Source organism: Balaenoptera musculus, chromosome 16 (genome assembly GCF_009873245.2).
Source record: "Balaenoptera musculus isolate JJ_BM4_2016_0621 chromosome 16, mBalMus1.pri.v3, whole genome shotgun sequence".
Lineage (NCBI taxonomy): Eukaryota > Metazoa > Chordata > Mammalia > Artiodactyla > Balaenopteridae > Balaenoptera > Balaenoptera musculus.
Window position 1 is genome coordinate 37571740 of NC_045800.1, and position 23671 is coordinate 37595410.

General features: G+C 42.7%; 2 protein-coding genes across 5 annotated transcripts in view; both read left to right on the forward strand.

Annotated features, from left to right (window-relative positions):
* Positions 1-12854, forward strand: part of LIPA (lipase A, lysosomal acid type) — a 107608-nt gene extending 94754 nt beyond the window's left edge. For 2 of the 4 annotated variants that reach the window (XM_036828041.1, XM_036828039.1), the window contains exons 6-10: positions 1366-1502; positions 4022-4168; positions 5057-5128; positions 11588-11659; positions 12537-12854. In XM_036828041.1, coding sequence (XP_036683936.1) covers positions 1366-1502; positions 4022-4168; positions 5057-5128; positions 11588-11659; positions 12537-12770 — 662 coding nt within the window. In that variant the 3' untranslated portion in view covers positions 12771-12854. The remainder of the gene's footprint in view (positions 1-1365; positions 1503-4021; positions 4169-5056; positions 5129-11587; positions 11660-12536) is intronic. The other 2 variants (XM_036828038.1, XM_036828037.1) reach the window with 1 other exon arrangement.
* Positions 12855-13007: 153 nt separating this feature from the next.
* Positions 13008-20913, forward strand: CH25H (cholesterol 25-hydroxylase). The gene is made up of 3 exons (XM_036828045.1): positions 13008-18004; positions 18791-19075; positions 19200-20913. The coding sequence occupies exon 3, from the start codon at positions 19602-19604 to the stop codon at positions 20412-20414; it is 813 nt and encodes a 270-aa protein (XP_036683940.1). The 5' UTR covers positions 13008-18004; positions 18791-19075; positions 19200-19601; the 3' UTR covers positions 20415-20913.
* The last annotated feature ends 2758 nt before the right edge of the window (positions 20914-23671 follow it).

The window sequence follows — 23671 nt, forward strand, 5'->3', positions numbered from 1 at the left end:
ATTCAGACAAACATAAATAGATGAACATGGTGTATGGTTCCCTTGATGGAAGGAATCAATGTAAACCACAGCCTATTACATATTTTCCTAGTTAAGTGATATGGGAATGTGAGAGAGTATAAAGCAGGAAGTTGTATAAGTGCAGAGACTTTTATAAAGAAAGCAAGGAAATACACTGATTTTTTAAAGTGAAGTGGAATAAAGCTAGCTACAAGGATGCCATAGTACACTTTATTTACAAATAATTTTTAAAAGTCATATATATTTTTAATTTATGCTGATGATAAAAGTATTGTGTATTCATTGTAAACAGAAACAGAAAATTTAGCAAAGTTTAAAAAAAAAAAGATTGCCAGGAGTTCTCTGGTGGCTTAGTGGTTAGGACTTTGAGCTTTCACTGCCTTGTCCTGGGTTCAATCCCTGGTCGGGGAACTGAGGTCCTTCAAGCCACGCGTTGTGGCTCCCCCCCTTCCCCCCAAAAAATGCTCATAATTTGAGCAAACAAGAGTTCCTCTGATTAGGGACTAGAGACCTGTCCCATAATTTATTTAATTCCCCCGTTAGTGTTTACTGTGACTAATATCTTTGTGTTCCTATCACACAATCTTCTTAGAATACATTCCTAGAAGAAAACTATGATATGAAAGGTATGAATGCTTTGAAGTGTCTCCATATACATGGTTAAGTTGCCTTGCCCTCACTACCACTCCTCTTTGTCAGCTTGAGAGACTTCAAGCAACAAGTAACATGGACGTAATTGCCCTTCTTATCAATGGACTTAAGCATTTTTTTCATCTATATTCGTTCTTCCATGACTTGTCCATTGGTGTCCTTTGCCCCACTGCTTTCAAAATTGACGTTCTGGGGCCAAGTTTAAGGCAAGAAGTGACCTGAGAGGAAGCTAAAAGATATTTTAAAGCTAGAGGATTCTAAATGTGTAAGTTCCTTTCGAGTCCTTGGCGACTGCTTTGAGTACCTTCGTACATCATTCTTAGTGATGGAGGAGGAGCAGTAGGGGATGGACACAGTGGGGTGGAGCTGTTAGGAATAGTCTTGGATTCCCTGGCCTACATCATTAAAGGAACGGGAAACATCTTCTGGTTCTAGCAACCTGGATTTCTTCCAGTGCATATGTAGGCTGAAGATCGAAACAAGCACTTAACAAAACTTGATTTACTGGTTTAATCAAACTCAGTGTTTGTGCACATAGGAGTTCAGAGGCCCTCATTTCACGAGTTTTGCCTCCTGGCATTGCTTGCACAGTTCTCAGATTGCCACTAGAAGGCGACACGCATGCCTGCCCTTGCCTTTTCAGAGAAAAGTCCCAGAAGATGGAATTCTGTTATTTTCCTTTTGTTCCCACAGGTTTCATAGCATTTTCACGGATCCCGGAGCTGGCCAAAAAGATTAAAGTGTTTTTTGCCCTGGCTCCCGTGGCTTCAGCCAGGTTTGCTACTAGCCCTCTAGTTAAATTAGGACAATTTCCAGATCTTCTCTTTAAGGTACTTGGATTCCCCCCACCTCCACTCCCTTCCCTCACAGATTTCCTTTTTGGTTCTGAAGAATTGGCCTTTAGAGGAAGAAGGTGTGCCTTCCTCCCCTGTGTTTTGCTATCAATGGAACAGTGGGTTTTCTTCTCTCCGTGGTTTTTCTTTCCCCCTTCACCCCTACCTCCAGATCCTGGGGAGTCAGGGAAGGTATCCTTAACTCCACACTGGAGCTCCCTGTTCTCGTGGTTAACACGTCAGTGCAACTCCCCACCCACCTTACAAAGAGAGCACGAGGAAGGCCAGGAGAAAGCAGCTTCAACCTCCTTGAAGTTGCCCTTTATTCCATAGGGTGGGTCCGTGCCTGGCAGTAGGCAGGAGATGGGAGACAGGCGATGTGCTATTCCACATGCCCGACCCTGACCACACGGAGGGTGATCTATTATATTTTATTATATGGCCCCTAAGCAGAGGCCAGTAACTTCATCGGACCTCAATGTGTGAACCCTCCAGGCTTCGCTCAAGGAGGAAGCAGTTTTTATGAGGAGTTGAGAGCCAGCTGAGGCCAGATGGTCCGTTACGCATGTACCATCTATGTTTTATGTATGATACGTTTGTACACACACATATGAAATTCTATGCAGAAATATATACTTAACTTATACTTATCTCTTGGCCATTTAAGAAATATGTTCACAGGACATATAGGCTATACTCTGACCTCAGAATCTGACTCTCACATAAGATGGGATTCTCTGTACCAGTGATCAGACAGGCAGGTAAGATGTGGACCCCTCTAACCACATTTATTTTAAATACCTTGGATAACAGAACCTTCGATTTTCATTATAAACAATTCGGAGATTACAAATAAAGTACCCTTCAACTACCAAGGCTTCTCCTAGTGCCTTCCTCAGAATTAAGCACCATGCTCAGTCCAGGGTCTTTTCCTATAGACCTTGTGTGTGAATTTATATACCTATATAGGTCCAGAGAGAAATGTATTGTTTTGTTTTAATGTAGACAGTATCCAACTATGTAACTTGAGTACCTTGATAAAGACCCTATTTCCAAATAATGTCACATGTTGAGATACAGGGAATTAGGACTTCAACATATCTTTTTCAGGAGGGACACAATTCAACCCATAAAACTGCCTTTGTAGGCATTTGAATTTTTCACTCTGCTTGTCCCTCCAGAGGGTAGGCATCAGTGAAAGTGTAAATTGTAAGGAGACAAATTTGGGTTCACTCTAAAGAAGATCTTTTTCCTATTTCCTATTACACATGTACACGACGATCTGCCTTGAGGGCATAGTGATTGCCCCAGAAATGCTTGAGCACAGGTCCAAGGGCCATTGGTCAGGCCTGATGTACACCAGGAGTCAGCAAGAGTTTTCTGTTAAAGGTCCAGATAATAAATATTTTTGGCTTTGTGGGTCATATGGTTTCTGTTTCAACTACTGAACTCTGCCTTTGTCTTTTTTTTCTTGGCTGCGTTGGGTCTTCGTTACTGTGCACGGGCTTTCTCTAGTTGCGGTGAGCGGGGGCTACTCTTCATTGCGGTGTGCGGGCTTTTCATCGCGGTGGCTTCCCTTGTTGTGGAGCACGGGCTCTAGGCACGTGGGCTTCAGTAGTTGTGGCACATGTGCTCAGTAGTTGTGGCTCGCGGGCCCTAGAACACACGGGCTTCAGTAGTTGTGGTGCACGGGCTTAGTTGCTCCGTGGCATGTGGGATCTTCCTGGACCAGGGCTTGAACCCGTGTCCCCTGAATTGGCAGGTGGATTCTTAACCACTGCGCCACCAGGGAAGTCCTCTGCCTTTGTCTTGTGAAAACAGCCAGAGACAGTGTGTATAGAGAAAAGCATGGCTGTGTTCCAATAAACTTTATAAAAACAGGCAGTGCTGGCAGAGGAGGCATGGGGAGTTATTGTTTAAATGGGTACAGAGTTTCAATCTGAGATGTTGAAAGAGTTCTGGAGATGGATGGATAGTGGTGATGGTTGCACAACAATGTGAATGTACTAATGCTGCTGATCTGAACACTTAAAAATGGTTAAAATGGTAAATTTTGTATTAAGTATTAATAAACCCCAAAAGGCAGTGGGCAGGACTTGGCCCAGTGGCCAATAGCATCGGATCAGATGTATGTGTCCTAAGCAGACACATTGCTGACCAACCACAGTTTCAACTCTTTCTCAGAAGTCGCTAGCAATCCATCTAAGTCAGATGAAACTTTGGGGATGGCCCTGGGATGAGGGATCATTCAGGCCCTCTCCCACTGTAAAAGTCTTCTGTGGACCTATTTGATTTTTTGCCTTCTTTTTTTCATTTGAGACTTTAAATACACGTCTATAACATCTGCTATTGCCTTAGTAGACGTGTCGCACAGGTGTCCTAGTTTGAATGCCCACTGGTGGCCACTTCTCTTCTGAGGCCATCCGTGGACACGGCTGGCATGTGTCTGCTTGTGAGGTGGGACGTGGAGGCCGTACCCCAGAAGGAAATGCTGAGATATTCTTTTTATTTTGCAGGACTTATTTGGGGTTAAAGAATTTCTTCCCCAGAGTACATTTGTGAAATGGCTGAGTACGCATATTTGTACTCATGTCATTCTGAAGGAGCTTTGCGGAAATATCTTTTTTGTTCTGTGTGGATTTAATGAGAGAAATTTAAATATGGTATGTATGTTTACAGTAACACTTGGTTTTAACTGTCAGTGATTTTATATCTGTGAATGTGCTTCTTTGTGTTGGAGGATGTGGGAGAGGCAGGAATGACCTCATTAGAGCTCTAAAGGCTCTTTCATTTAAGGGGTATAAGAATCAACCTTGGCAGGTGCCTGGAACACCATTTGTGGCTAACCTCGGGCCAGCCATTGTCAGCTTCCTACATTGTACCTATGTGGAAACTATGGAATGAGGAGATTGGTCATCATTTAAATTGCAATATTTGTATTTATTCTAGTGATCTTTTTCTTCAAAATAATTACTATAAATGTGTTTAAATTTGGAATGGCCATTTACACACACACACACACACACAGGCACACACCCACCCACGTATATATATTTATTTATTTATTTTATAAAATGTAAACCCGTGGCCAGCAATGTGCTGGTGTTTCTAAATACATTCGTAGTTTGTCATGTTGTATTTTGAAAACAGGCCTTAAAATTCTGGAATGAAGGCTCTAGGGAAGTTTTAAGGGATGTTAATTTTTCTTGTTTCTGATGAATAAAAGCAAGGTACGATTGTTATGTAAAATTTTGGAGATTCAGAAAAACATGAAGAAGAAAATAGAAATGAGCAGTCATCTCAACCAATACAGGCCCACGGTTACCATGTTGCTGTATATCCTTCATGTGTATTCTGTGTGTGTATGTGTGGTTATTCATATTTTTACAGGACGTTATTTGTAGTCAAAGAATTTTTTTTCCTGCTCTTAATCTCACGTATTTGAGATTGTGGCTCTGTAGTTTTTAATGCTTCAAGGTGCGAACTGTGTTTATTATCAGTGCCTCCTTCAGGCTGTTTTCATTCTTTATTTCCACGTGTTTATTTTGCAGTCTAGAGTGGCTGTGTATGCCACACACACTCCTGCCGGAACTTCTGTGCAAAATATGTTACACTGGAGCCAGGTACGCATTCCAGGAGTACAGTGGGGGGTTTGTGGAACATCGGCCTTAGAAAGTTCTGTGCACTCCATGAAGCAAATAGAAAGATAGTCTGCTTACACATCTGGGCTGCTTTCCTTCCTGAGTTATGTTTATATTGCTTGTGTTATCCTCCCTGGGGCAGACTGTAGTACGGTGTGAGTTCACCAAACAGCTATCGGGGTTGACTTGCTTGTTCTTTTCTTCCCCCTCCCCTCTGTCAGTTTTTCACTGAGTCCCAGATTTATTTTATTTCTGTGTTGCTCCAGAAAGCAAGACCTTAGAGCAGCTTTGGAGATAGAAGCTGCTATTTCAGCATTAACCTATGAACACTGTATGCCTGAAACCTCAGTGGAGAAACAGAGCTAAATCAGTCAAGGATATAACTAAGAGACACTAAATTTTAAAGTAGAGTTTTGATTGTATGATCACACATCACAAAAGTATGCGTGTTCATTCTAGAAAATTTATAAATTACATACGGGTATAATAATAAAAATTCTCATAAGGTGAAAAATAAAATTGTTCTGTAATCCCACACAGAGAGAGAGAATGTGTACCAGGGATGTAAAATGTCTCTGTATTCTACTCCATATCTCTTGCTGCGTATCATTTCAGAAAGAAGTGGTTAAAGGTATAGATAGAAATCATAATTGTAGAAATAGATTGATTTCTTTTCTTCTTACTCTTTTATAGCTTTTTTTTTTCACCTGACAATATGTCAGGGACTTTTTCTACCTCAGGACATGTTTTTGTATAATTTTTCCCCCCAAATTCTTTTTAAATATGAATTAACTCACCATTTAAGCTTCAAACCAAGATGCAGTGAGTGCCTTGGATAGCAATTTTCAAACAACTGGCAGTCACTGCCTGCATCAGAATCATGTGAGTTGCCTTTAAAAGTACACTTTTTAATAAAATATTATTTTTAAAAAGTAAGGGATATTGGGTTTGTGGTAGAGCTGTTGGATTAGCTACAATCCAGGCTTTTAAACACAAAGACTCCTGTGTCCCATCCCTAGAGATTCTAATTCATTTGGACTGGAGTGTGTATACCTTTATTTTTTTTAAACATCTTTGTTGAGGTATAAGTGACATACAATATTTAAAGTGTACAATGTAGTATGTTTTGCCATAGATATACACCTGCAAAGCCATCACCATGATCAAAACAGTGAACGTATCTGTCACCCCCAGAGGCCCCCTTTAATACCCCCTCCACCCTCTCCCATCTGCAGCGACCCATCTGCTTTCTGTCACTATAGGTTACTTTGAATTTTCCAAAGTGTTGTCTAAATATAATCATACAGTATATATTTGTTTTTGTCTGGCTTCTCTCAGCATAATTATTTTGAGATTCACCCAAGTTGTCATGTGCATCAGTACTTCATTTCTTTCTGGTGCTGAGTGGTGAGAATTTATATTTTAAAAAAATTCTGCCCATTAGATTCTTCTGCCCAACCGGATTTGGGAACCTCTGATCCGGGACATCACTGGCGCTTCGGTATCCTTCCTCAGTTGTCCCAGGAACGCTGTCAGTTGCGAGTGCTATCGGTTACCTCTCCTTGGGCTCATCCCTATGGGACCAGGCGGGACCCAGCCTGAGGCTTTTAGCCCCATAGTGACTGTAAGACCTAGTGTTAAGCATCAGTGACTCAGTACCAGAGTTTGGCCTAGAAGAGGGGCATCTGGAAGGCAGGTAGCTCATGACATGCTGCAGAGCACACCCTTGCCTCTGAAGGAATGTCCCGAAACCTTCAGAAGTCCTCAAATGTTCACTCCCAAGTGTCCACTCCGTCCCCTACCTTTCTCCTCGGGCACTTCTCCATCTAGAGCCGCTTGTTTTCTCTGTATACCCTGCCATCAGAAGAGCCTTATCTTTCTGAGCATTTTTACCCTCTCACCTAATGGACATTTTTCAGCAAGGTCCAGTTTCTGTCACCTCAGGAGTCAGTGCTCCCTTGTGTGGAGGACCACTGAGCTGAGCTGAAGGCAGATGCTGAGGCGGCCCACCCGCGTGGTGCCCCCCATGCCTCAGCAGAGCGCAGATGACCGCCAGCCCTAGCCTTTCAGGTACCCTTGGGAATGTGGTGGCCAGAGCTGTCAGAGTGCCCTGTTGCATGTCACGGCACTGTAGTCCTCCAGCCTTTTGTGCTGCAGGCCCCCACTGGCGCTGGGTTTGCCTAGAGCTCTTGGCTTGGCTGCAATCCAGGCCCCTGCTCTTGTTCCAGCCCTTTTGTCAAGCAGCTGACTAGGGCCAGAGGCTGCTGGCTGTGGCTCAGAGCACCACCCTCGGGCCCAGTGGTGACCCTGTGGGTTTAGGTCCTCGCCGCATCGCAATGTGCGCCGCGAACGTTTCTGACCCCAGATTCCCTGCAGAGGGCAGCCCTGCCCTTTGTTCTTCTGCTCCGTGTGTCATCCCTTTGTTAAGAAAATGGTTGCTTTGTGCAGCTGTTTCATAGGACCTTCTTGATTCTCCCTCCTCTGGGCTGTTGGCCAAGGGCTGCCAGCCAGGGACTGCCACTCTCTGCCTACCCAGGACATGCTGGGACAGCAGGCCTGGTTCCTGCTGGGAGAGGCTTTTGCTGAGGGTGTGCGGGGCCTGGACGCCGGCAGGCTTGAGGGCTGCAATTCAGATGTGAAGTTGGGAGGTTTCCAGTGGCAGGAGTTTGGGGGTGCCCTTAAAGGCCATTCTATTCATAGTAAATTTTGAAATGGATCTTTTGTATAAGTCATTAGCATTCAGTTCTCGAAGTTCTAAAACCTAGTTCTTCACTGGGTTTTTTAAATTTAGCTTACAAATCTTCTTCTTCTCTTTATAAGCCTCCCACGTTTCAGAGACCCTCCGGAATCTCTAGCCCCCCTTGCCGGCTATGCCCAGAGCCCAGCTACTTACTCCTGTTTGAAGAAGGCCGGTCCTAATATATCTACAGTGCTGTTCAGAATTACTTAGGGCGCTATAAAAAAATACAGTTTCTTGGGTCTACCCAAGACTTGTTGAGAATCAGAATTCCTGAGGGTATGGCTCTGGGATCTGCATTTTAATAAGCACCTTGTAAGATCTGATGTTCTCTATTGTTTGAAACCTGCTGCTTAAAAAAAAAAAATGCATAATATACATTAGCTAAGCTCTTCAAAACACTGTAAGAGACATTTAGTGAAATTTTTGTTATACATATATGTTCATTATGAAATTTTAAAAATATGTGAGTACAAAGAAGAAAATACATTACCTGTATGCCTACCACCAGGGATAACTACGATTAGTATTTGCGTATTATAGGGGAGGTAAAATTTTTCCTTTACCCTCTTTGGGTTTCTGATTGGGACCGCTATAGGACAAATTAACTGGAGAAAAGCATATGGATTTTATTTACGTGTACATAGGAGCCCTCACAAAAATGAAGACCCAAAGAAGTAACTAGGCCTAAGTGCTTATATACTAGGTTGAACAAAGAGTAGCAGTTGTGGAAAAGTAACTAAAATATATGGGGAGACTTACAAGACATGAGAGTTATTTTCACAAGGTCTTTTTGTATAGATTTCTCTCAGCCTCCTCTTTTACGCTTCTTCCTCCTGGTATAGGGAGGGCTTCTTTCACATGGGAGTTTTGTGTTCTCCTTTTAGAAAGAAAAAGGAAGGTCAGTGTCCTCTTCACATCTTCTGTTTTTCAGGTGCCTTTAACTCAAAATAATCATTATGCCAAAGCAGCATATTTTGGGGTGGCATGTCCTGAACTCTTACACTGTAACCTTATAATTTTTTGGTATAATTGTTTCCATTACAGGAGAAGGATTATGCTACATGCACTTTTTAATAATTTTAGTTTTTATTTGATTAAACAGCATTGTATTTCTGAGGTGCAGGCTAAGTTGCTGTATCAAAGACCCTAAAATACAGCAGCTAAATAAATAGTTTTCTTCCTCAGAATCCAGTCCAGACATCAGTGGCACACGGTTGTGGAGGAATTGTGACTTCTCCGGGAAGTCATGCAGTGACCCGGTGCCCCCCTGCACTATAGCTTGGCCATCTCTGGGGTGCTGGCCTCTTCTGCCTGGTTGAAACTGGGTCACGTTCATGGCAGTTCCAGCCCCCAGGAAGAAGGCACATAAGGGATATGGTTCCTACCCTGGCAGCCATGTGCTTAGCAAAAACTTTAGAAATTTTATTACTGAAAGGAAGAAGGCAAGAATGGGTACTGGGGGGCAAATAGCAGTCTCTGCCATAATCAAAAATGATTTTCCAGGTCAATAACTACACTGAAAAATATTTGTAACTGAGGACAACTTTTTATTGTTTGGATTTATAATTATTATTATTACTACTATGATAGGTTTTTTCAGCAATAAAACATTCTGGGATAAATATTCTTGAATTAGAGATCTGTCCTTATACATTAGGCAGATGACTTCCTTAGGATACAGTCTTAGACTTAGTGATCCAGAGGGTAGGCATCTCTTTAAGACTTCCAAATATGTATGGTACTTTAGAAAGGTTGAACCTACTTACATTTTCATTACCAACGAGATGTTAAAATAATTTTTAAAATTATTTTACAATAGTTTAAAATTAATTTAAACTTAAAATATTCATATGTGGATAAAGGTGAGGTGGAAATGCTTATAATATTAGGAGAGACTTTAAAAACTGTCTCTCCCAGTATTATAAGCATTTTCACCTGACTTTTATCCACATAAGATTACCACTTAAGTATAGCCATAGTGCACGTTCAATTTTACTTTCTGACTTTTCTGCACTTAGTATTATTTATAAACAGTTTTTCTTTCTATTGTATTATATTTATATTTACGACAGTGGCATACCATGTGTATATCGATGTAATATAATGTATTTAACCAAGTATCTGTCATTAGATGTTAGCTTATTAGCAGGTTTTTGTTACTATAAATAGTCTTCTTCACATTTCCCTCCTTCTGAGATGCCCTTTCAAGGGCGTAGTTTGAAGTCCTGTGACGCTGAGCACAAAAGTCAAATCTGAAGTTCAGCCTGAACTCTCGGCACGTCTTTCCTTTGTTTCTACACTCACTCTGCGTGCTTTATATAAAAGCCAAAGACATATGTGAGAAAGTGACAAGCTGATGTCTGTCTGTGGGGGCAGAACAGCTTGCATTGATATATTTTCACTGGCAATTAGAGCTAGGGAAGAGATGCACTAACAGGTGCTGTAAATTCATATCTTACTCTGCTTGTTAAATGTGCTGCAGGTACTAATATGTGTCATTTGCAATGGCAAAAGCAGATGCTAAACATTCCCCCTGTAGTACCTCATCTCACACTGTTGTTTATTGTATAAAACAGTAGAATTTTATGCAATTGATAAGAACTGAAGCCAAAGGCAGTTCTGACAAAGAATGCCTAGGTTTGTCCTGTTTACCAGGCGCCACACTCTGGCCAACGCTTAAACAGTTTCCAGTTCATTTGGTTCGCCAATTTTGGATTTAATTCTTGACATATTTTTAATTGGGGGATATAGAGGCGGTATGGATTTGCATTATTTAAAAATTTATGAATAAGTGACTTTTTGTTAATATTTTTATATCATGCTATCCTAAATAAGCATACATTTAAATTTCATATACAATATCATTTCATGGCTCTAGTATCCTCAACTGATTAGAATTGTTCGGTGTGCAGTACAATTTGGTGATTTTACTGGTACTGGTACTCAAGAAAAAGTGTTAAATAAATGAAATTAATAAAATATTAAATAATGTAGTCAAATAGGATGGATATATAGGAAATATGGAGATTATATGTAATATAATTACATGTACAATTAATGTATTTACATACTAATATAAATATATTTATCCATATAAATACACATTAATATATTAATCCGTGTGTTATATGTAATATGTATTTCTTTTTATTTTTTAACATCTTTATTGGAGTATAATTGCTTTACAGTGCTGTGTTAGTTTCTGCTTTATAACAAAGTGAATCAGTTATACATATACATATGTTCCCATATCTCTTCCCTCTTGCATCTCCCTCCCTCCCACCCTCCCTATCCCACCCCTCTAGGTGGTCACAAAGCACAGAGCTGAAATATATGTATTTCTTTCCCAAGTGAGATAGTTAACTCTTTGGAAAAGTTTAAGATTCAAATTCCAATAAAAAAACATCAGCGTAAAGTTTATCCAACGGATTCAATGTTGATCCAGTACAGCACATATGTGTAGCTGCTTTACTGTGTCATGTAATAGCTACTTTCCAATCACACAGTGAGAAATTGAGTCATTTAGGAAAGGAGAGCAAAATTCTGCCGTTTTATTTTAAATTGCAGTTTGGAAATTAAAAGTGAATCTGGGTATCGGTGTAAACTTGCTATCTGAGGGGGTGAACTCTTGCAACCGGTGATGCTATATCAGATTTCTGTGTTAGATAACTTTATTTCTCCCGCAATTATCTTTTGTCTAGCTGATTAAATCGCAGAAGTTTCAAGCCTTCGACTGGGGAAGTAGTGCCAAGAATTATTTTCATTACAACCAGGTAAAGTCTTCGGAGTCTTTAGAATTAAAATGGGCCCTGAAAACTCATCAAGGAAGCCAGCCTGAGTTATGAGGATTCTGGCTGGGCTCAGGTGCGGGGCGAAATGGTCGGGAGGGTTGACTAGGTAGCCTTTGTTTTTCCCCCAGTCAATTCTAGAACAACCTGAGCATCCTGGTTCGTGCTTTGGACTTTGTCCTTTCCCTGGCTCTGTATAAATAGTCACCTCTGTCATTGGTCATGAGTAGTGACCAGGCACACAGACGTTTAGAGTCAGACAAGCCTAGGGCTGTTACCTGGTGGCTGGGGGCCTTGGCCAAATTGCATTGCCTAAACCTTTTCTTCCATATACAAATGAATTGACCACTTTTTGGATGCTAAGGGCTCTAAAATGTGAGGCACTCTGCTCGTGTTTTTCTTATTTAATTCTCAGAATATCCCTGTGACATGGATGTGATGATGATGATGATTAAAGAGGAAGAAACAGAGGCTTAGAGAATTTCTATGACTTGTGTCACACCCCAGAGGGAAGGGAGGTGTGGGTATGACTCCAAAGCCCCTTCCCAACCACCTGGTTTAGTTCTACAGCTTGGCATCAACTACCTGGGAGAATGACGCCTTCCTCCCAGGGGATGAAACTCGTTACCTTGCCCAGCACAGGGTAACAACTCGATAGCTAGCAGTTGTAACGGCCAGTATTTTTTTCTTGCGGGTTAGGCTTCTTTTTGTTCTGGTAATAGCAACTTGAAAAGTAAACAGAGTGATTTTCAAAATTTAGTCTTTGATTCTCAGATCAGATTTACTAATCAGTGTTTACTGGGGTTGTATTTTTGTCAATTAAAACAACGAAGACAAAGCTTTCTATGGGTTTTCATTACAGAGTTACCCTCCCTCTTACAATGTGAGAGACATGCTGGTGCGGACCGCTGTTTGGAGCGGGGGTCAGGACTGGCTTGCGGACGTCAGCGACGTCAATGTCTTACTGACCCAGATCTCCAACATGGTGTACCACGAGCACATTCCTGAGTGGGAGCATCTTGACTTCATCTGGGGCTTGGATGCCCCGTGGCGGCTCTATAATGAAATGATAAATCTAATGAGGAAGTATCAGTGAACGCCAGACTGGAGACATTTACTATCAAGTCATGTTAAATTTGTTTGCTTAATTTCTCTAAATATACTTGTTTTCCTTTCCCAAGCGTTTTGTATTTTTATATCCAAGAAAATTATGCTGTTGAAGATGCCCAGTTCTCTCCAGTTAGGATAAGAAATGCTTTCGCTTTTTTTGTCTAATCAAACAAACTGCCTGCAAACCTTTGATCCTCTCCCATGGGGAGGAGAGTGGTCTTAAACCTAAGGAGGGGTGGGTGATGGTTTGGAAATCTGCAGTTTCCACTGAGCGAGGCTGTGAGTGGAGACTGAGCCCTGATTAACCCTATTTGCAGGTAGTGGCTGCAGGTGGGACCCTGGATTCAAGGACTGTCCATCAAATGCTCTCCTTGAACAAATGAAGCAACCAAAGCTGGCAGAGGCAATGCCATAGGGCCCCCAAAACATAGATTTAGGGGTCTAATGTGATCTCTTCCACTACTCTGTAAGCTTGAAGATATATCTTACTTATCTCTGTATGCCCAGAATCTAACACAAAGCCTGGAATATTAGTGAGTTAATAAATATATGCGGACTGACAGAATGTGTGACAAACGATGGGTCATTTAGCCATATGAAATTAGATGCACAGGTAACATCTGGGGGGGGGGGTCTGAAGTGGAATCTGATTTTTCATGGCAACTAAAGTGAAATTGTAAAGAAGAGAGTAAAATTGTACTAGATGCGAAGGATATACGTCCCCAGGAGGATGCCACTCTCCCCGCTGGCCTTATGTCCCCCTAAAGAAAGAACAGTTCTTTCTCCTTTGACCAAGGCAAACTGGTTTGGCCAATCAGGTACAAGATTCTTGGGTCAGGGCCAAAAAGAACAGGACAGTGAGTGGATATTTTTGTTCGTTGTTTTCCAGCAGTAGTGGGAGAGAGCTCGTCAGAGAATGGCTTCTGTGTCCTAGGTGACTTGGTTTCCCTTCTTTGGTTGCTGCCATGGAGTCTCCTTCAGATGCCCTTGAGAACTTGTGGTCAGTAAATCTGCCACTCAGACCATGGGAATGAATGAGCAGGGGCTACATTCTGTAGAGTCCGCCTGTTATTGGAGTGTTTTTCACTTCACCTCCTTCCCAAATTTTCTTTGGGATTTTTCTTCAGTATGTGGGCCAGTCCAGAGGTGGAGATGTTGCATGGTGGTTTTTGCTACAGTTGGGTTACACGGTGCATTTGCCTTTGTTACTGGCCTCTAGCTCCTGATGCAGCTGTGTAGGCTCTTATATCCTTACAACCCTAGCTGCATTCATGTAGCTTTGTTTCACTGTTGGCTGACAGTGCAGAACAAGATTGGACCTTGTGCCTTGAGAAGTCCTGTAACAGGTTGGGAGGAGTTCTGACTCTGTTCTTTTCCACTGGGTTTACTAATATATTCTTTTGAGCAGAACACAAAGATCTCCACAGACCTCTAGGGCAAGGAGAAGACTAGTTAATATTCTGTCAACTTGGAACTCCAAGATCTTGTGTTTACTTGGGTAAATCCACTACATGTAGTCACAATTGAGAATGAAGTCATTTTTTTCGTTCGCCATAAGGGGGCACCCTTGGCTCTGCTTCTTACCTTTTCTGGGCTAGGCAGAGAACTTTGTTGATTTAGGAGCCAACTCGTAATTTGAGGACTGGTAAGACCAGCCATGTCTGTGGTCATTTCTGTCCGGGATTATAACTAATTCTTGCCTAATTCGTAATATCTGAAAAATGTTCTCAAAGAATAACTGTGCCCCAAATGGGACATGAAAATAAAAACTTGCCTAATAGGTAAGAGTGGTCAGAACCTCAGACATGAGGAGGAAGTGGGGAATGCTTTAACCAAGGCGTCACACTTATTAAGACTGTTGATATTATCTCCAAACAATGATTATTTTGTGTTTGTGGGTATGAAATGTGTTAATTTGTTCAATGTAAACCTTTAAAGTATCCTATAATTTTAACTCATTTTTTTTTTTTGATATATGGAGAGATTTTCAAAATGTGACCCCTGAAAGACAACATCAGATTATCATAATTCTGATTTTTAAAAAAGTTTGTCAGTGATTCATTCAAGAGTATTTATTGAGTATTTATTGTACTGTGCAAGGTACAGATTTCAAGATCAATTCCAAACTAAACAAGTAAAACCTTCTCTACCAACTTGGTTTAGTAGTACTAAAACAAATTAGTTTTACACTGTGTAAATGCGTGTAGTTTTACACGCATTTTTACACTGTGCCTTCCGGGGTTTTGAAGCCCTCTCATAAGGCTTTGATCTTTACAACACCCCTCTGACCGGTAAGGTGAGTATTTTCTCTGCTTTACAGGCAACGGTATGCCTTTTAATGGGGGCGATTTTACATGCTTTAAATATTTTAAGCAGGTTGTTGAGAGTTCCAGCAATGTCAGTAGAAGCACCCACTTACATGTGACACAGATGGATCAAAATATAAAGAGAACACGTTTAAAACCAAATATGTATCATCATCTGTGTCAAATAAGGCCATCAAGGACTCTCTTGGGGGAGCTTATACCCTCCCCCCCATGTTCTTCATCAGCATCCCCTACTGTTTTGGTGTCGATAATTATTGTTTTCTGAGTCTTTTGTAAACTGCCCTATAAATGCAACTTCGATGCCCCACTCCAACACGAACCTCCTCCTGTAGAGGTACCTACCTTGAAATTGACACTGACCAAGTTCTGCTCTCAGTTTGGCTCTTACTTCCTATTGAACCCTAGCTAGTCTTGACTTTTCTGAGACTGAGTCTTCATTTTTACAAGGAGGGATTAGATTTTGATCTTTGAGTTTGCTCCACCCTCTATGAGTTTTACGTGTTACAGCTGTAAAATGTTACAACACTTCTCATCTCTGATATCCAGGAATAATCGTTTCGGTTAGATAGATGCCAAGACAGTCTCACCTAATTATGGAAACAAAAAATAATCGTAAAGGCCATGCCAAAAAAGAGATTGTGTCATTGGTAAAGGGTTTTTCCAACTACATCTTCTATTTTTTCTTGGGGGGGGGGGCATTACACGTTGTCTCTTGGTGAGTTGGTACCAAATAGCTTTGAGATTGTGTTAAATATGCACAGACCTGATTGGTGTACTCTCAGAAAAGTGATTGGATCTCTGTCAGAAAGACCACGCCAAGACAAAAATACACAGAAGTCAAAACCACCTGGAGAAGCACAAGAAATAGTGTGGCCAAAATCCTAATACCATCACAAGTCAGTAAACACCCCCTTCTATGGAAAACCATCCCAGTAATCCCAGTAAGTAAATAGACTTAAATGATATCAACCAGTGCCCCAGAAAAAAAATGATTCCTTTTTAAGCCTCTATTTAAAGCCAGTATCTTCTAAAATGAGCATTGAGTTCACAGATATCTTTTGAACGTCATTATGTGCAAGGTATGATGCTTGACACTGTGGGAAAAAAATCCTAGAAGATAGACTCTGTGCCCTAAAAAGACCTATTCATCTAGCAAGCCATTAAATAAATTTTGTGTAAGTAAGTTTAAAGTGTTTAAAGGTGCATGTTTGCCAATGCAGGAAATGGCACCACTTAAGTCAAGGATAAATAGGGCTCAATTTTACTTGGGTCCATTAAGTGATGCTGGTTGTGATCTGTCAAAATGTGCCTACTGTTTCAGCATCCTCCATGAGAGAGAGTGGACAACTGATGAGATTTTAACTGACCACTTTCCCCGAGACAATTGCATTTGTAGATAGGAGGACACAGACTTCTGTCCTGGGGGTGCTTCATGGGCTGGAAAGGCAGAGAAGCTGGTGGCTATTCTTCAAAGTGCTGCGAGTAAGAGGGGAGAGCCTGGGCCACGCAGGCTGAAGCTGTGGCTTCAGGTCTTGCTGCTCAGGGTTTTATGGAGCATATTCTAACAGGCTTAGGGATAGAGGATGGAAGAACCAAGTAAGGAAAAGAACGTGTTGGTTGAGGCTGGGACCTCAGAGGAGGCAGTCCTGATAGCAATCTATTAGCTAAATCCAAATTAAGCAAATGAAGCCACCCACTTAAATCTGAGAGAATCCAAAGCATTCAAGCATGAGAGCTGAAACCAAAGAGGAGAACAGCATGTGCTGAATGGAAATTTGAAGGTTGACTTAATTTCTGTGGAGGGCAAATCTGAGTGATATTTTACTCCTGAGCAGAATTCATTTGTAAGTCTGAGAAAGTGAGCTTTGATGGTCCCTCTGGAGCATTGAGGGGCCCAAGAGTGAAGGCGTAGTAAATGGCATAAGAGACATTCAATAGAGTGGTGTAATTCTCAAATAAACCTCTTTTTAAAAATCACCCCACTGCCCCAACACCCCCCAAAAAAAGTAAAGGGCAAAAAGCCCTCCCCTTCTCTCTGAGATGCTGCTTGAGTTATACAGAATTCAAAGGTAGGGTGATGTCTACCAGGAATGGGAAAGAAGAAAGTGCCTGGGTTGTCCTAAAGGTGACCTGCAAAGAGCAGTGGAGGAGGGGGAAGACTGAAGAGAAGCCTAGAAAGGACAGGCTGTCTAAGTGGGAGAAACCCCCCAGCAGGGAGGCCAAGGGCCTGTATGGTACCTGTGTCTGCTACCATTCAGATAGCCAAGCAACATTAGAAAATTCACCCCCTTTCCTATTTTGCATTGGCTGTCAAGAAGCTCAAAGCTGCTTCTGAACATTTATCTGATCAAGACACAAACAGAATATCATAATATTCTTATGACCAACTGAGTTTTAAAAAAATTAAAAAGGCTGCGGTAGGGCCAGAGGCTGGGGGTTCCAGAGAATGGGCATCTAAGGAATATCCATATTCCATTAGTGGCAGTTCAAGGAGGTTCTGAATTATGAATTGACCTAGTATAGGGGTGTGTGTGTATACATACACATAAAACATCCTATATATATCATATATTAATATATATGTTATGAATTGGACTATTACATATCCTATATTTTAGGCCCATATATTGGTCTATATTTTTGTTGTACTTATTTCCTCATAGCATATGGCTTTATATCTTTTATTTCTCTTTACATAACTTTATTTGATTTTAAATGCAAACTTCCTCAATTATTCTTTAGGTAAAATGTGGAGTACACATTTAAAATAATATGTCTCATTCTGTAACTCTGTTCCAGGCACTATACTTTTACTTCTGTAAGACCATGGCGATAATAATCTTGGCAGTGTGGCAAACCCTGCTCTTCTAAGGACTGGATGAAATCACTTCAAGTAAAACACTTAGTTAATGCCTGGCAGACGTTACATAGTAACTTTAACATTATTATTATTGTTTTCTCATTTAATGCTTGCAGTAGCCTCATGCGATGGCTACTATTGTTATTTCCCTTTGGAAAGGAAGGGGTGATAAGAATACGCAAAGCTTCATGGAGAGAGGCGCTGGCCCCAACCTCATTGTGAGGCAAGAAGAGGCAGAGCTAGGGTTAGGAATGATCCCTGGCTTCAAAGTTTCCGTCCCAAACTTCTATCCTCTAGGCGCCCCTTGTGTCTGGCCCCCGGGTCAAACGCGGAGGTTGCTTTTCATGCAAGTCCTGGGGTCACCCCCTGCCCCCGCCCCGAGCCCCCGCAGAGCTCTCCTAGTACGACTTGCTCAGGCTCAGTCTAGGCCAGTCGACTCCTGCTGATGGTGGAGAAACGCAGAGGTGAGCGTGGCCTCGCCGGTGGGCTCTCTGAGCCTGGGATGGTTTGGGGGGATAGGCGTCAAGGACGTGAAGTAAGTTGGCGTCGCGAAGCCAGCAAGGGAAAAAGGTAGGGAGGGCGTGACATCATCTGTTCAATCAACAGACTCCCCTGAGGCTTCCAGAATGCAAAAATATTCCCTTGATTCCTCAAAGTGGGTGGTTTACTGATTTGACTGCTTCCACCCCAAATTGAGATGCAGCGGCTTTTAGCCAGATCTGGGCAGGCTCTGGATGTTAAATCCAGCCCTTGACTTTTTTTTTTTTGTAAAGTGAAAGATAACAGTCGCGGTCCCCTCTCCTCCCTCCGTGCCTCTAGGTTCCCGTCGCTGGTCTGGACGACCCGCCCGCCAGGTTTTGGGGCTCCTCCAGGGGAGTCTGCGTGAGGTGGGATCTGCAGCACTCCCGAGCTGGCGGGCATAGCTCCTCACCGGAGACCCTGAAACTGGAGGAGGCTCCCGTCCCGCCAGTCGGATTTCCTGCGCTGCTCGCCGCCGCGCGCCACCAAAGACCCGCGGTTAACTCTGCGAAAGGTTAGTTTGCTGATCACTGCTGGTTACATCAATACGGCGAGAGCAGAAAGAAAAGATCCGAAGTACGAAAGGTACGTCGCTTTTAAAAGTTTTTTGTTTTTTAAATGCAGTTACACTTGTATCTTTATTAAAACACATAGACGCAATTTTATGTATGTATTAAAAAACACAAGTAATTCTGCATTGGTTGCAAAGGAGCTCTTTCCGGTGATGATGGAAGTATTCTTCATCTTGTTTGGGAATGGTGAGGATCCATGAATTGAGTTGTCAAAACTCGTAGAAACGCTACACTGAAGACCTGTGCATGGTATCGTGTGTCAATTGTACGTCAGTTAAAAAATCAGAACGTAATCCTGCGTGCATGGAAAGTACTGCGTGCCATTGCGTAACTGCATACATGAATGCCGATTAAATGCAGGGGTAGATGAGTATTTACAGCAACTAAGCGCAACTCTGTTGGATTATTTAATTATGCAAGCTCCCCGAAGCCGGGAAAGGGAGAAAAACGGCGGCTGACGTCACTCGGGGGCGGGGCCGAAAGCCCTAAGAAAAGTCGGTAGGACCCGAGCGGCGGCCGCTGTTAGACACCACCTCATCATGAGCAGCCGCAACGGCTCCGAGCTCCACGTCCTCTGCAGCTCCGGCCAGCTGTTCTTGCAGCCCCTCTGGGACCGCCTGAGGACCTGGGAGGCCCTCATCCAGTCGCCCTTCTTCCCCGTCGTCTTCTCCATCACCACCTACCTGGGCTTCTGCCTGCCCTTCGCGGTGCTGGACGTCCTGTGCCCCTGGGTGCCCGCGCTACGGCGCTACAAGATCCACCCGGACTTCTCGCCGTCGGCTTGGCAGCTGCTGCCCTGTCTGGGGCAGACGCTCTACCAGCACGTGGTGTTCGTGTTCCCCATGACACTGCTGCACTGGGCGACCAGCCCCGCCCTCCTGCCCCCCGAAGCCCCCGAGCTGCTCCAGCTGGTCCGCCACGTCGTGCTCTGCCTGCTGCTCTTCGACACCGAGTTCTTCGTGTGGCACGTGCTGCACCACAAGGTGCCCTGGCTGTACCGGACCTTCCACAAGATGCACCACCAGAACTCGTCCCCGTTCGCGCTGGCCACGCAGTACATGAGCGTCGGGGAGCTGCTTTCCTTGGGTTTCTTTGACATGATGAACGTCTTGCTGCTCCAGTGCCACCCGCTGACTGTCCTGACCTTCCACGTGGTCAACATCTGGCTGTCGGTGGAGGACCACTCGGGCTACGACTTCCCCTGGTCCACGCACAAACTGGTACCTTTCGGGTGGTATGGGGGCGTGGAGCACCACGACCTGCATCACTCCCAGTTTACCTGCAACTTCGCCCCTTACTTCACACACTGGGACAGAATACTGGGAACTCTGCGGTCTGCTCACTCCAAGTGACATGCAGGCACCCCTCCCGGCGTAGTAGTGTGTGCTGTGGTGAGGAGTGGGTGTACCTCAGACATTGTGCGTTTCACCCTTGAATCGGGAGAGACACACTGGAGGTTGCTTTTTTTGTTTTATTTGCTGGAAACTTATAGAGAAAATCTGATGTATTTTTCACAATCTAGTAAAGTAATTTATGTGATGTTTGTATGTCAACAATTATATTCTTGATGTGGAATTCCAGCTCACTTCAATAGCTTTGATTTCTGGGTATAAAGTATCCAAAATCACTGGCGTATTTAAATAATCTCTAAAGGGGTTTGTTTGTAGAACAAGGAATTTCACTCTGTTTGAAGGTGTCCTAGAACTAGGCTAAAATAATATATTTTTATGGAGAATCTGATCTCTGACTCTGTAAACAATGAAACATGTTCCTGCTGGGCAGTGACTAAGATTATTGTGCCTTTTTTCTTTGTTTTCATAGAACTGTATATTTATATTGAAGGAAACGTTATTTATGCTTGAAAAAAAGTAAAAAAGAACATAAATCAAACAGGTACTGGCTTCTGGCATTTTCACTGGCGTTTTGACTGATAAAAACTGAAATGAGAGGAGGGAGCTGGGATGGCAGGTGCTCCTCAGAGTCTGCATCAGCCCAGCTGTGGAAAGAGGAATCTGGCGGTGGCAGGTTTGGGGGAGGGGGAGCTTGTAGGAAAGGAGGTGGGAGAAGGGATCTGTTTGTTGGTTTTGGTCTAGAGATTTCACAGAGGGAAAAACAGTTGTTCTGGATGTGTTTTAGTTGATTTCTGTGTAACAGAAAACTGATAAAACTTACTCTGTAAAATTTTACGGAGAGATTAATGCTGGGCCACCATTGCATTATTTGGGGGAAAGGGCTGTGTTGGGGGGATGAATAGAATTAGTGAAGTGCCTTGCTTTGCAAAACTGGTAAGTCAAGTGTGTGCTTTAAAGGAGCTGATAGATAGGGGAGGGATTATGAGTGAGCCCCCCCCCCTTTTCATAAAGCCATCTAATACAAATGACCATCACACATTGTCTCTGCAATCTGAGATTTTTGTATGTTCACTTTTCTTTATGAAGACGTACATGCAAACTGCATACTCCTTTCTCAAAGAAAGAAAAACGTGAAATTTGGCCCTAGATCCCTAGTTCCTCACCTGCAAAAGGAGATTGATTGTGTCCCAGATGTTCTCATAGATTACTTGTGACAGTAAATGTGCCTATAACTGAGTGCACACCTGTCACCCATCACGTACCCCATTCTGCTGCTGCGTAATTGTTTTAATTTTATCTTTGGAACACCATTTAGATAGATAGGGTAAAGTTAAAAAATCAAGACAGTTTAGACAAAAGATCTAAAGAACGGCAGCTTTGCATGGAATTCTAGGCTCATAATATGTGCACCAAACTATCTTGTTTAAAGATGGAAAAAAATCCATCTAAAGACTTGATATCCATACTCTGCCAAATGAACCTCCCTAGAAATATGTTTCGGTGCTCCAGACCTTTGCAAGACGCAATCAGAGTGCCTCGCTGCCCCTCTGATTTTCTCACATTCCCTCCCAATGGGCGTGCCCTCTTGGCTTCTGCTGAAGTCACCTCCTCCTCTGTCCGCAGCAGGACCATGCTGGGACTTAAAGATTATATCATGAATAAAAAGTGAAATTCACAAGAGCAGGTAGTGAGGGGAAAATGCCTCACTGGAGGTAGTATGTTAGTATCATGAGCTAAACGGTGAGCAGAGAAAGAAAAGGGGGATGAACAAGCTGGTGTAGAATATATACTATTAGTTGCTTTGAGCAGCTTTAGGCATCCAAAAGCAGTCTGCAAATCTTGGATAATGACAATTTGTTACAGCTCACTCCCAGAGAATTTTTGAAACGGGTCATAATGCCTCACTGTGTAAGTGAATTTACCATTTAGGACAAATTGTACACATGGAAATTTCTTGGGTTCAGAAACACTTTCTCAGAGTTGGATGTCTTAGCAGTTTTTAATACCTTGGGGGGTGGAACTGGGGGAGTGGAGAGGATGAGCAATATCTTGGATAGTCTTGAGAGAAGAAGAATAATGATAATAACGGAATAATGCACATTTGCATGAACTTTCTCACACTGTTTCACTTGTAACTTACAGTTACACTCTAAAGGATGTAGAATAGTTATTATTTTTTTAATTTTTATTTTTATTATCATTATTTTTCCATGTTATGGATGGAGAATTGGTATCTGCACCAGTTAAGTGACTCCGGTGACCGGTTAACATTGTTAACTGGTTAATATTGCTCCGGATGATAAAATACTAGGATTTGGAGCTGGTTCTTGAACTTAGGTCTTGTAGTGTATACTATACCTGTCTTTGGATGGTGCTTATGGTAATCTTCACAACTGCCAGTGAGCTACAAAGCCTGCAACACCAACAAATGGCCTCCCTCTGCTATTCCTCCCCTGTCAAACACAGCGTCCGCCGTGAATTCAAAGCCTCTGCTTGGCAGGGGAGAAAGCCAGATTAATCTCAGCAGGACTTGGGAAAGCATGAAGCAGGTCAAAGGCTCTGTCTTCTGTACCCCTCATTGCACATCAGGGAAGAGTACACATGCTGAAGCCAGATTGCCCCGGGAGGGGTGTGGGGGGAAACTTGACTTGGGACTTAACTAGCTGAGTGACTCTGGACAAGTTACTTAACCTCTCTGTGCTTGGCTTCCTCATCTGTAAAATGTAGTTAATTATAGAACGTACCTCCTAGAGCTGTTGTGAGAGATTTTGAGCTACTCTGTGTGAGTGCTAGGTGGGTTGGAGGTCTGGACTGTATTTGTGTTTGCTACAAATGGTGCTTCACGATGTGAGCTCCAGGACTGTACCAGGATCGTAACCTTCTGTCCACACACGTTTGAGCTCTCCTGTCTACAGGGAACCAAAAAAAGCCAAGTTTTTGATCCAGCTTTTACCAAAGCTGCTTCTTTCATCATCCTTTCAAAGCCAAAGTATTGGAAAGAGCCAGAAGTCTGTGTTTGTCTGATTCTGTTTCCTCACCTCTGAGTCATCCCACCCCCACCTCTTCTGGAGACTTTCACTCCCTATTCACTGCTATCTTCCTAACGATCAAATCCAACGATTCCCCCCCCCCTTGATTTTCCGTCTCCTTGGCTTTGTTTTTAAGGTATTTGTTTCTGCTCACCAGCCTCTTAGAATGTGGTTCTTGCTTGGTTTTATTGATGTTTCTCTATGTTGTTTTCCTTCCTAATTCTCCAG

Coding starts and splice junctions, on each gene's coding strand:
- CH25H (XM_036828045.1), top strand. CDS start 19,602: ATGAGCAGCCGCAACGGCTCCGAGCTCCACGTCCTCTGCAGCTCCGGC.